We start from the raw sequence: 13851 nt of genomic DNA, 5'->3' as shown, positions 1-13851 counted from the left end.
GCCGATGTAGGGGATCGATTAAGGATGTGAACAACGATGGACACTACTTCGGCCCATAAACATTGAGGTGTCTACCAATGCTCCATCATAGTCCACCCCATCTCGATCACACTGCGATTCTTCTGCTCCAATATGCCATTTTCCTAAGGGATATTCAGATTAGCAAGCTCCTAGTGAATGCCACAATCTACACAAAACTAAGTTAGCTCTTGGGAGACAAACTCCCCTCCCTTGTCAAAACAAAGAGTCTTGAGTTTCCTACCATACATGTTTTCTTCAAAGATCGAACAATCCTTAAAATGTGAGAATGCTTCAAATTTCAATGCCAAGAAATACACCTATGAAATCCTACTAAAATCATCAACACTTGGCATTAAATAGAAACTCTCCTTAAGGGACTCCATCCTCCTTAGTCCACATAACTTAGTTGAAACAAGCTCCAAGGGATCCTTAGCCCATTGGGAAGCCTTGCTAGAAATAGCATCTCTATGTTGCTTGCCAGGAATGCAAGATACACTTGGTGGATGGCTCACCCCAATCTCTGGCAATCCACGCACTAGCAAGCCACAAGCTGCCTTTCGAAGGTACTTATAGTTGAGGTGGCCAAACCGAGCATGTCAAAGCTCAATTTGAGTTTGTGAAGAAAGAATAAGAGAAGAAAATGCAGAAGACCACATCTTATATGACTCCATTTTTCTCATGTCCTACACAAAGAACTTGTCCAAACACTCCATCAAGAACTCGAAAAAAGTCCTTATTAAACTCGATTATCAAACCAAGAGCACAAATCTTGCTCACTGAAAATAGATAATACGCTAGACCCACTACATAGAGCACCTCTAATGTGTGGACATTGCCTTGCCCATCTGGAATCAACTGCACATCACCCTTGCCTTTGATCGGGACCAAAGAACTGTCACTATGAGAATTTGCCCATGCATCGGATGCATATGGGCAGTACCATCAGAAGGAGTCATGTGGCATGAAACCCCACTTTCCACAAGCCACTCACAAGACTATGGGGCCATCATCACTATATTAATGCCATCAGAGGAACATTCTCTATCACCTCTAAATGAAGGAAGGCAATCACCTCCAAATGGAGGAAGGCGGCCGATGAAGGAGTAGGCACCGCTCCTGAGTCCTTTATAGTATTCTCTTTCTCACGGTCCTTCTTGTCCTTGTTGAGGCAATCTTTCTTCCAATGACATGTCTTGCCACGTATGTGGTAAGTAGACTCCTTGACTTTGTCTTGTTTGGACTTCTCATCCTCCTCCTCCTCCTTCTTCTTCTTCTTCTACTAGGAAGACTAGCCAATCAAAGCCTTGGTCTTGGAAGCGTTCTAACCTTTGAGTTGTTCCTCTTGGTCCAAGACCATCAAAACCAACTCCTTCCACTTAAGGGTCTTTGTCCACCCTGAAGCAATCAAGGCGGAATAAAATGCACTAAATCAAGGCGATGATTGAGAGAGAAGAGTTATCACCATGTCCTCCAAGGTAATTGCCTTGCCTGCATTCTGGACCTACATCTACAATTGCAGAAGCTTATTGACATGCTCCAACATAGCAAAAGACTTGTTAGGACTCTAAGTCCTCATCTAAACCTCCAAGGACACCCACTTCATCACGCTCGTATAATTGTACATTTGATCTCACTCCAACCATATCTCCCGAACTACAGTCAAGTGCTCAATGTGAGCAATGAAAAGCTGGAGTGCAAGAGAGAAAGAGGAAAAATTTGATGCGGACCTTCAATTTGTCCCAATGTGACCATGTTAGAGTGCAACGAATGTGGAAGTGTAATGGACAAAATTGAAAGACAATGCACATAAGAAGAGGGAGAGAGAAAAGAGACAAAAGAATGCAGAAATCTAAAAAAGGCAGTTACACAAATGGGTTGTCAAAGTATCTCCTCCAGCTGATCTCTCTCTCCACCACTTGAAAACACAAGTGATGAAGGCAGGCTGCCACCAAGCAATAAATAGCACGAAACAATGCATAAACGAATCAGGGCGGCCAGAAAAACTAGCTGACCTGGTCATAAATGCTACCGAATAAAAATTATCATAAAATACTTGGCGATCAGGTCTAGCTGCCATGTGGCACAGCTGTTTGCCTGACTGACTTGCCTGAGAAATGGTAAATCCATCTAGTGACTCCTGAAAGTGCCCAAAACTGACAAGAAAAATGCGTAACTCTGCGCAAGAGAATTGACTGCACCAACTCTGACCTAAGAATGCTAGTTTAGGGGATGACTAATCTCTAACAATATCAACAACCCAATCAACTACCTATAGCGGGTAGTGTGTGCTGCCGGTGATGAGTCTCCATGGACTGCAGCCTTCCAGTTTGGAACCAGTGGAGTAGAAAGAGGCCTACCTTTCCATCTCAAAAGAGGTCAAAAGCTCCTGCACATACCGTTGTTGGGAGATGATGATCACCCTCAAAGTCTGCCAAATCTCATGACCTAGAAAGAAGTGAAGTCCCATATCCGTCATCTTGAACATCTCATGTAGTGCCTCCTTTGTCCATTTGACCTTGTGGGCATGGTCACTTGTCAAAATGAGATCGTCCACGTGAAGCATGAACAACACGTGCCCTCTAGCTAAAGTATGGGCGTATAACTAGGGATCAGCTAAGGAACATTGATACCTTAACTTCCCTAGAAGGAACAAATATCCTCTCGTTCAAAGCACGTAGAGCCTGTTTGAGGCTATAAAGTGCCTTCTTCAACATGTAATCTTTGCCATTTGATGAGGAAAAGTCAGGAGGCTGCTCAATATAGATCTCCTCCTTCAGATCACCATTAAGGAAGGCAAACTTCACATCCAACTGATAAATCGGTCATTTCCTATGGCTAGCCAAGGCAAGAACAACCCTAATGGCAACCATTCAAGCTGTAGGTGCAAAGATATCATGGAAATCCACTCCAAGCCGCTACGTGAACCCTTTAGAACAAACTATGTCTTGTGCTTATCTGGAGTGTTATGGCCCATCACTATGGTATTTGGTCCTAAAGACCCACTTGACTTCAATTGCCTTCCTATGAATGGGTAGTGGCACAAGATCCCAAGTGCCATTCCACTCAATACCCTCCAACTCCTGCTCCATAGCCTTCTTCCAATGATGTGACTACAAAGCCTCCTTCATGGAGGTGGACTCTCAATCTTGCATCACATGAGTCATCAAACAATAACTAGTACAACCAAGCTCGGTGGAATATGTTTGGTTCCTCCAAGATCGCCATAGGTCATCCTGTGGGGGCTACTATTCCTTAGGAAGTCCCTCAATCTCTGCATCACGAAGTGTATTACATACCCAACAAGGAAGAGACATGTAGTCCCCACATCACTCTACTTCTAATGAAGTCTCTGGAACATCCACCAGTGCAGACTCAACAAGTAAATCCAGTGGTGAAGCAATCTCCTTCTCCACTAATTATGGAGCCTCAAGAGGCATAGGCTCCAAAGGCACCACCTCATATGTCCAATTGTAACCCAAATCTCCAAGGATGAAATGCTCATCACCCCTCTCAACAAGGCTAAAAAATCCATCAACTAAACATCTTGACTCATGTATACCTCCCGCGAAACGAGATCATAAAGCCTATATCCCCATGAATGCAAACTATAATCCATGAATACTTAACTTTTGGAAGCCGACTTGAATTTCCCTCTCTTTCTTTGAAACATCAACATAGGCATTACACCCAAACACCCTAATATAAGACACATCCAGTTTGAGACCAAAGTAAGATTAGCAATCATTTGCGCCTTGTGTGGTCATCTCCTATCTATGAGCAAACGAGGACATTAGGAGCACAAACATTGTTTTTGTCTATCATTTTATGTGTTTTCGACACTTAAGATAGAGGGCAAGCACATTGGTGCTTTTCTTTTTGGGCACTTTTTGCTGTCTTGGGCGCCCTATTTTGGGTTTGGCCCAATCTCATTATCCATCGTTAATCCTTCGTGATCCACTAGCCCTCCTCATTTTCTCATCCTCTTGCTATTATTAGGCACCCACACAAATACGTAGAGTTTTGTGTTGGGACTAACTATTACAACCTTGTACATTCAACCATTGCAATCACATTGTTCCTTCCCTTGCATGCATTCTCTCTTCATCTCCTTGTCTCCATGTTCACTTTCCTCTTTCCAATGCACTCTGTTATAAGTAAGCCTCAAAAGATATAAACCAACCACGGCCAATGTAGGTGATCGACTAAGGATGTCGACAACAATGGCCTCTACTTCAATCCATAGGCATTGTGGTATCTATCGATGCTCCTTCATAGTCCACGCCATCCCGATCACATTACGATTCTTCCACTCCAATATGTCATTCTCCCGAGGTGTGTTCGTGTTGGCAAACTCCTAGTGAGTGCCATGATTTGCACAAAACATGGCTAGCTCATTGGAGACAAACTCGTTGCCTTTGTTGGATCCATAAAGACAAGAAACAGCCACAAAGCCCCCTAGGACGACAAAATGTTGTCCGAGCCCGAAATCTGTCCTAAATCACGTCCTTGCTAGGTGGGATGTTTCCTATCATGTTTCTGACGGGAAATGTAAACCCCTATCAAGAACGGGACAAGGATGTCTCATTCTTGACAGGGAGCACAACACCCTATTAAGAACAAGACAAGAAATGGGACAATCCTTCTTCCAATGACCTACCTTGCCACAAATGTGACAAGTAGACTTCTTGGTTTTGTCTTGCTTGGGCTTCCCATCTTTCTTTGTTGTTGTTGTTATTTCCGTTCTATTGAGAAGATTGGCCTTTTCACGCCTACATCTTGGAAGCATTCTAACCTTTGAGTTGTTGCTCTTGATCCAAGACCATTGAAACCAACTTCTTCCACTTAAGGGTGTCTGTCTATCCTAAAGCAATCGAGATGGAGTAAAATGCACTAAATTAGGGCGGTGACTATGAGAGAAGAGTTATCGCCATGTCCTCTCAAGTAATCTCCTTCCCTATGTTCTAGACTTGTATTTGCAATCGCCAAAGCTTATTGGCATGCTCCTGCATGGAAGAGGACTTGGAGAGGTTCCACATTCGCATCTATATCTCTAGAGACACCTGCTTCATCATAGTCATTCAATTGTACAATTGATCCAAATCCAGTAATATGGCTCGAGTAACAGTCAAATGCTCCATGTAGGCTATTATGGCCGAGGTGCACGAGAGAAATAGGAACAATTAGACACAAACATTCAGTTTGTCCCAATATACATGTACCTTTGCCAACTCAACTTTCTCTTCAAAAAAAAGCTTGGATAAATCACGGACTATAGGACGGTCTATGGCCTCAAACATGAGCTCACCAAATCATAGGACTCCAAGATGGCAAGCATTTTAATCCACCAAATGCAGTAATTCTCCCCATCAAGCTTCTAATCTTGAGAAAGAGCTTGTAACACAGGGACCTTATAGTCCATAATAGCCTAAAACTGAAAATCAAGCTCAGAAGACATTTTCACTTGAGTAACCTGCACAAAAACCAGGGCAGCCCCCTATAACTCCAAAAACGCAACTTGCCAAGGCTTCTTCCACTCATCCCGCACTTGTTTCAACTACTGCCAGAGGCGATGAAAACTCAAAATCTGCAGCAAAAGGCTCCTTCATGAACAGCAAAAACCTACAAAAAATCAGCAACTTTGCTCCTTTTCCATGCTCCTTCACTCTTCTTAGTCTTGTGTCGATGCACAGCCCTCCAACTCCCCATCGAATGTTGAAAATGCAGCCTTTTTATCACACTGAAATCTCCTCTTCAAGTCTGTCCACAATGAATCAGCCCTTCCAAAAACAATGGGCTGCCAAATGTATCCACTAGAGAGCTCTCACCTGCACACACCAAGTATGAACTAATGTGTGACCTTGGGTGTTAACAGCCAGCCCATGAATAGGCCAAAGAAAAACAATAAAATAATGCATGTTGGTCGATTAAAAACTGACCAACTGCAGCAAAACGATCCGCCTGTAATAAATAGATAATGAAGTCATAATAATAAACTGTAATTGCAACTGCATGCTACATGGCACCTACCCGAGTGCCTAGGCTGCCCCAAAAGTGCTGCAATCAGCTGGCGACCGCATGAATCTGTCCAACCTGATCCAGAATTGCATAAATCTGCCCAAGAGTAACTATACAATGCCTATGCCCATCCAAGGGATGAGTAAATCTCTAACAAGATGCAACCACAAAGATGCTTTGATTAGATTAAATCCTCTCATGCTCACTCACCTCTCAAGAACAAAAATGAAAACTCTTGTCGTACAACCCTTTCACAATCACTCTCCGATATTCAAGATTACCCCTCCACTATACTTGCATCCAATGAAAATTATAACCTCCACGACCCTCGAGTCTTACTTCCATTGTCTCTCTAGCTCCATTAACTTTTTAACTAATTATAAGATATCCCAACGATAGCAATTAGTGTTCATAAATACAAAATTTGTTCTCTCTCAATGCAAATGCTTATACATCTAATTGCCTTTAATCCAACCAACCTCATGTCTTGTGTTCATTTATGGCGCAAATGTGTGTATTCTTGCTCTTAACATGGATGGAATGAATCTAGAACTCAAAATTAAGTGCTTTGTGATAAGTGCACAATGCTTTCCAAACCATGTGACTATATAGGCTAGGTTTATCAATACACATGCGTTGAAAACCTTTGATATCTCTAAATCACCAAGCTATTCCCAATTTATCTTGCCCTTCTTATAAAATACAAGTGAGATTTTATTGTAAAAGAAAGGCAGTTTCCCTTAAAAGTAAGTTAGCCACTAGATATCCAAGTACTATCTTGTTTTATTGACTTACAAGAGACTCTATTCTATTGACCAAGCACACTCACTATACTAGCCTAGCTATGTACATGACTACTAAACCAGTGATTTTGTAATTTTCTTGAAAAAATTCTATAGCCAAGGTAGTCCCCTTATACACACAAGAGCCTTTTGCTTCTATCCTCAAGTAATTTTGACTTTTAGTAGATGCTTAATATAGAATGCATGTTTTTCTTTAAATTGAATTAAGCACGTATTCTTTCAAATAAGAAAATATCATGATTTTTTTTGTTAATTACAAGTATACAATTATAGAGAATAGAAAAAATATTTTTAAAAATCAAACTTATGACATAGTTAAGTGTAACGTATTTAATTCTCTCAAAAAAAGGTGAAGCATTGAGTTATATATTCAATCTTATGCTTCACTTGCTTCAAGACTTTTGAAGAAACACAAGACCCCTTGTGTAGTAGTCATGTACAACTAGGCTAATATAGTAAATATGCTTATTCAAAAGAGAGGTTTTAATAAGTCAATTTGAACAAAAATTTGTATTGTTCTTTAACAATAAGATCACACTTGTGTCTTATCAAAAGAAATAGCAAGATACACATGAAATAGCCGTGGTGGTTCAGAGATATCAAAGGTCTTTAACACATGTATATTCTAGACCTAACCTTTAGAATTTGAAAATGTTGTGCACTATCATAAGCATTGATATCAAGTATACCATATGGGCATAACTCTTAGATTCAAGATATCCATGCCAAAGAAGGAATAAAGCTCAATTGCATCATCAATGAGAATGCATGACCCATTGAGCTAAAAGCGACCTGATATAAGGACTTATATCAAAAAAGAATAACTTTTGTAACAATGTGCACTAATCACTATCACTAAGGTATCTTATACTCAACTAGAAATTCTAAGTGACACACAGAGAGAGAGAGAGAGAGAGAATGAAGGTGAGACTAAAGGTTTCAAAGGTATGTATCTTCATTGGATGCAAGTAAGATCAAGAGATATTCCTAGATATCATCAAGATTGATAGTGGAAAGAGATACAGGAGGAAGCTTCAACTCTTTTCATAAGAGAGAAGCGAGTATAAGAGAATTTACTCTAAACAATGAATCTCAATGGTTCTATGAATTTCAACCAACCCACAATAAGAGACTAGGCATAAATCCTTCAATGCATCATCTCATCAAAGCATAATACTTGAGCACATAGCATAATTTCAAAGCATGATATTTCGATACAAATGCATAGATTGAATTTTAAAAACTCCAAAAAGCACGTATTATGAAAAAAATAGACTATTTATAGACCTAAGGAAGGCCTCACGGATGCTTTTTACATGTTTCAATTGAAATTCTACAAATTTTAAGAAATATCAATTAACTAGAAACTAATTATGTTCGTATTTACAAAAGACATCGCAAATATTATCTTATATTTCGATCCAATAGCCTTGATATATTGCCTTTGATTTTACACATTTTTTCACCCTCAGATACAACCAAGAGGTTTGTGTCCTCTTGTTCAAGACAAGATTTCATGTTAGTAATTATAATAATACTTTACAAGAATGTCACAACCATCAAAATTCAAATAGCTGGGTAGCTCATATCCTCATTGCTCAAGATTCTATTGCAGCATATTTTCATAAGATTTTGTAATGATATCACAATTGGTTCTATAGGACCTAGCAATTGAAAGCAAGTATAATTTCATGCGAGGGGCCTATCTTAAGCCAATGGTGAGATTGTGTACCCAAGGCTTTTTTCCTAAGCTAAAAGTGATGCTTGCTTCATAAAAAAGAAAGCTTATATTAAAAGGAAACCAAAACGTGAGGAATAATTAGTGTTTTACATAGATTTTGACACATCCATCATTATGAAACTTAAGAGACCTTGTTACATCCTTGGAATCCTAGATGGGCATCCACAACATCAGCCATTGAGCACTAACTATTTGGTAACTAGGTGTGAGTGCATCCTAAAAGTAAGGACGGTTTAAGGGTCTTGTAATATCAAGAAGTCCTAGCCACATCTACCAAGAAGAGGAAACTAGGAACAAGGACCAAGGAATAAAATGGGAAACGCAGAAGGGTCAAGAGATAGGGAACAAGAATAGGAACGAGGAAACGAGAACTTTTTAAAAAATAGGTAAAATTAGAGATTTTTATAATCATAAGACAAGCACTTCACAAGTATTCAAAGACACTTCAAAAGCATCACTTTAAAGACCATATTGCACTAGCAAAAACAAAATAAACCATGCACATCATATATTAAAAACGCTCAATGATCCAAAATGAGTACTCACATTAAAAAATCTAAAGAGCCATAAACATAGGCAAAGTCTAAAGTAAATATCAAGAAAGAGCCAAGGCCCAAGTGCTAGGGCCAATAGTAAATACAAATGTCAAGTCAAAACAATAAACAAACTAGAGATGATGGATCATAGATGGCAAGCCACAAGCTCCATCTGCCAAAGCTCTAGCCTCTCAGCCATGCCCTTATGCTGCTGCTCCTATTTCTGTGAGTGTGTGCAACAGGACACGAACACAAAGAGAAAGGAAGAGAGAGACAACATGAAGAAGAAGGAAGAAATCTTCATTGAATGAATATGAATGCCAAATATACCAGTCTGGACTGATCAGTCCCTGCACGTAACCTGAGGCAACAATGAGGGCACTGCTATAAATAGTAAAACAGCCCCAAAACTGGCTGACTGCTGTCCATGTGACCAAAATGCTTTCCCACCTGCAATTAATGCATTTGGCAGCAATAAACAAACCGAAAAATGCTGATGTGGCTGCCTGCGCAAAATCACAGCATCCTAGAGCATGGGGGGACCACTGCAGGAAGCACTGATCATCACCTGACTGGCAGACACAAGAAAAGTACACTAAAAGGTGCACAAACTAAAAAACACACACTAAACTATCAAAGCTCTTATGTCTCCATCAAACTCTAACAAGAGCTCACAACCAAGAGATGACAGACTAACAAACCCTAAAATAGGTAGGCTAACATCCCTTCTCAAATTCTAGGAGTGTCTGAAGACCCAACAATCACATGTGATGAAGCATGGAAACCTTGGGCAAAGGCTTCGTGAAGAGATCTGCTACATTGTCCTCCACGGGACAGTAGGCCACTGATAACTCAAAATCCACAATCCACTCTCAAACATAATGGTACTAAACCTCAATGTGCTTTAAACAAGCATGAAACATAGGGTTCTTAGCTAGAGCTAGGGCACGGCTATCTGTTTGTCCACATGTAGCTGAGTGGGTCCTATCTGGGGAAAGCCAATCTTCGCCAACATATGACAGAGCCACACTACCTCCATAGCAATCGAACAAAGGGCACAATACCCTACCTTTGTAGAAGAAAATGCCACAGTGGACTACTTACTACTAGTCCATGAGATAGCTCCCGAACCAAGGGAAAAAGTAAAACCCGTAGTGGATTGTCTCGAATCCACACCACCTGCCCAATCACAGTCACTCCAACCAAAAAGAGTGGTCCCCTTCTCCATACACAATCCTATAGGATTGAGTCCCTTGTAAATAGTGTAGAACGCGCAAAGTGATCTCCAATGAGCCTCAGTAAAAGTCTTCATGAAAGAAGACAACAAAGCCAACACAAAAGAGATGTCCAGCCGAGTGTGAATCAACCAAATCAAAGAGCCAACAAGGCAACTGTAGCAAGTAGCATCTGGAAGAGGATCACATGCTGCCAACAACTTGGACTCAAGGCCCATGGAACAAGAAACAAGCCAGCACTCTGCCATACCAAATTCCAAAAGTGACTCAAAGATGTACCTATGCTCCAAAATAAAGGTGCCTTGTGCCACCTGATAAATCTCCAAACCAAGGAAGCAGTGGAGGATCCCAAGATCCATCATGTCAAACTCTTGTTGCAATATCTCTAGAGTCCAATCAACCCTGGACTCAACCTCCTATGAGTCACTAAGGTCATCAACATACAAGATAACCAGCACGCACCTATCACCCATGACCTTGTAATACAAGTTGGGATCATGATCCCAATGATGGAAGCCACTTTGTAAGAAAAAGTAATCGTTCCGTTAGTATCAAGCTCGAGGAGCTTGCTTTGGGCCATAGAGGGCCTTCTAGAACCTATAAACATGGTCCTCCTTTCCCTACACAAGAAAACCAAGGGGCTGAGAAACAACTCTCCTCCTCCAAGACACCATTCAAAAAGGCTGACTTCACATCCATCTAATAAACCGGCCAAGGGGGATGAGCGGTGAGAACCAAGATATCTTGAATACTGGACATCCAAGCTATAGGTGCAAAGGACTCAAAGCAATCCAAACCTACAAGATACTTGGTCTTATAGACCCACGTTACACCAATCACCTTCCACTTCTTCAAATGAGAAACCAACTCCCAAGTTTGGTTCCATTTGATAGAATCAAGCTCAGCCTCCATAACACTGCATTAAACCTCTTGTACAAGAGCCTCATCAATTGTAGTAGGCTCATGGTCCTAAAGAAACTAAGACACAAGGGCATAGTTTATGCAGAGTGAACTATCCCATTGGGCTTGAATCCAAGCTGATCTACATGGAACAAGAGGCATCTCAGGAAACTGAGTAATCCCTGAATCTGGCATGAGTCTCTGATACCACCTAGAAATGGTGATAGGCGCAACTGGCTACAAAGAAGATTGAGAGGCCTCCCCTAGCTCTAAAGCACCTATCTGCGAAAGGAACTCCCCCTCACTAAGGGAAGGTCAATCCTCCTCATCCAATGAAGAAGGCTCTCCCTTAGACGGCTCAATCCCCCCAAAAGAAACCTGAGGAGAAGGGGAAGGGGTAGAAACACTTGATAACAAGGTAGAAGAGGAAGGAGTTGTTAAGGGTCAAAGGGGAGGAGGGAGAGAAGAGAAAGGAGGGGAGGAATCACAGTTGAAGGAGGGATGCTAATGGGTAACTTGGAAGGAAGAGGAGGGGCTAATGGGGTTTTTTTTTTTTTTTTTTTTGGTGGGGGGATTCAATGACAAAGAACCACTTACAACAAAAGAATCATCGATCGGAGCTTTAGAGGCCGCAGCCTCATCAAAGATCACATCTCTACTCACCTCAATCTTTCGAGTCTTGGGGTCATAGAGCCAATAGCCCTTTGTGGTCATGCAGCCCACGAAGATAAGCTTCTTCGCCTTGGGATTGAGTTTGCTCCCTCTTTTCTTCTTGCCCACATGGACATATGCTTCATTCCCAAAGATGTGTAAGTGGGATACAAAAGGCTTCTTCCCAAAGAAAACCTAGTAGGGAGTCATATCCTACAATGCCGAAATAGGGGACCTATTGCCAATATGTATCGTGGTAGCCACTGCCTCACGCCATAAGGAACATGGAAGACTTCGATGCTCCAACATCAATCGACCCATTTCGAGCATGGTCTGATTGGCACACCCCACTACAACATTCTTAGATGGAGTGCTCGAAGAGAGTACTTTACTCAAAAACCATGATTCCTGCAAAACTAACAAAATAGGTTAGAACAAAACTTGTTGCCATGGTTTGCTCGTACACTGTGAACTTTGAAGAGGTTTGCATCTCCATATACACCTACTCGCAAAAGTGGGAGTACGCCTCACTCTTGTACTCCAAGAAGTGGGGCCACACATAACAACTAAAGTCGTCAACAACCAACATGAGGTATTTGGCCTTCCTAAGGGAGGTCATGCCCATAGGTCCACAAAGGTCGGTATGAACCAAGTCAAGCAATATTGAAGCTCACCAAGTAGCAACCTGTGGATGAGGCTACCTATGTTGCTTGCCCCTCAAGTAGCTGGGGCATAGAGTATGAACACGAGGGAAATTTGAAAGTCCCTCCACCATCTTCTTCCGAGAAGCCCATCAAATAGCATCGAGGTTTAAATGGCCATAACAAGCACACCAAAGCAATCCAAGCTCGTGGGAAGGCCATGCAGCAAAGGCTATAAGGGTGTATAAGTCCACCCTCCTGTGTACCTATCCAAAGAGCAGCTCCAGTAGATCCATTCTCCATAGTGAGTGCATCCTAGGTGAAGATGACTCGCGTACCTAGCTATGTAAGACCATAAACAAACAAGAGGTTAAAGCCCAAATCTAATACATATAGGACTTTGGCCGAAGAAGTATGTTAATGCAGTAACAGGGAAATGGTCTCCACACCTCACACAGGATGGAAGAGTTGTTACCAATGGTGACGGATCCCCCTATGGATCTCATGTCCTAAAGCCAAGCTTGGTGTTAAGTCATGTGAAAGAGGCACCACTATCCCCGAGCCAAGGCTTCTCCTCAGAAGAAGAAGTAAGTAATGTATCCTCAACCTCAAACAAGTATACGAAGCTAGACTCAGTGGTAGCCTTCGAATCCTTGGATCCCTCCTTGGGCTTCAAATTGGTATATTCCTACCAACACTTCTCCTCTGATGAGTGCCCTTGCTGCGTGGAGAAACTTAGGCTTCTTTTTGGAATCCTTAGAGTTTGATACAACCTATTTTGGAGGCAACTCACAAAGGTATCTAAGATACATAAGGCAGCTACATTCTTAAAGGGAAGTGCATTGCAGTGGTGGTCTACACTTCTCATTCAAGGAAAGGAACCTACTACTTGGGTCAAGTTCAAGAGAATGTTTGCTTCAAATTGATTAATAGTACCTTTCAAGTGAACATTATGCCTGTCACAAGGACGTGAAACTTTTAGATGCATTAATCCTGCTAAAAACATTTGATTAAGTTACTAATGAAATGTGCAAGGTTGTTTAGTACATGTGATACACTTGGCGGTTATTTCATGGTAACGAGTGAAGAACCCCAAGGACACGATGGGTGTCAAAGGCAAAAGTTGCGATAAGTTATACCAAGTGGGCTTTGTGGATCAATTGGTGTCAATTTTGACCCTAGGACAATTGTTTAGACAATAAGTGTAAGTGGTGACACTAGGGGCTAGTATTAATTAACTAATTAATGTAAATCTAAGGGTCAACAGAGGTTGGAAACCACTCCAAGTTGCAAATGGACTAGCCAATT

At 41.4% G+C, this 13851-nt stretch overlaps 1 protein-coding gene across 2 annotated transcripts in view; it reads right to left on the bottom strand.

Moving 5' to 3' along the window:
- LOC148022629 (uroporphyrinogen-III synthase, chloroplastic-like) overlaps nucleotides 1-13851 on the bottom strand; it is a 120701-nt gene that overhangs the window by 89100 nt on the left and 17750 nt on the right. Inside the window, exon 4 of one of the 2 annotated variants that reach the window (XM_087695593.1) lies at nucleotides 6049-6111. The exons of the other annotated variant lie outside the window; for it this stretch is intronic. Within the exon in view, the coding sequence (XP_087551719.1) occupies nucleotides 6049-6111 (63 nt within the window). The remainder of the gene's footprint in view (nucleotides 1-6048; nucleotides 6112-13851) is intronic. 2 annotated transcript variants of the gene reach the window in all.

This window comes from Lygodium microphyllum, chromosome 16 (genome assembly GCF_053477565.2).
Source record: "Lygodium microphyllum isolate KBCC chromosome 16, Lygodium_microphyllum_v1.1.10, whole genome shotgun sequence".
Lineage (NCBI taxonomy): Eukaryota > Viridiplantae > Streptophyta > Polypodiopsida > Schizaeales > Lygodiaceae > Lygodium > Lygodium microphyllum.
This window is presented reverse-complemented; position numbering and strand designations above follow the sequence as displayed.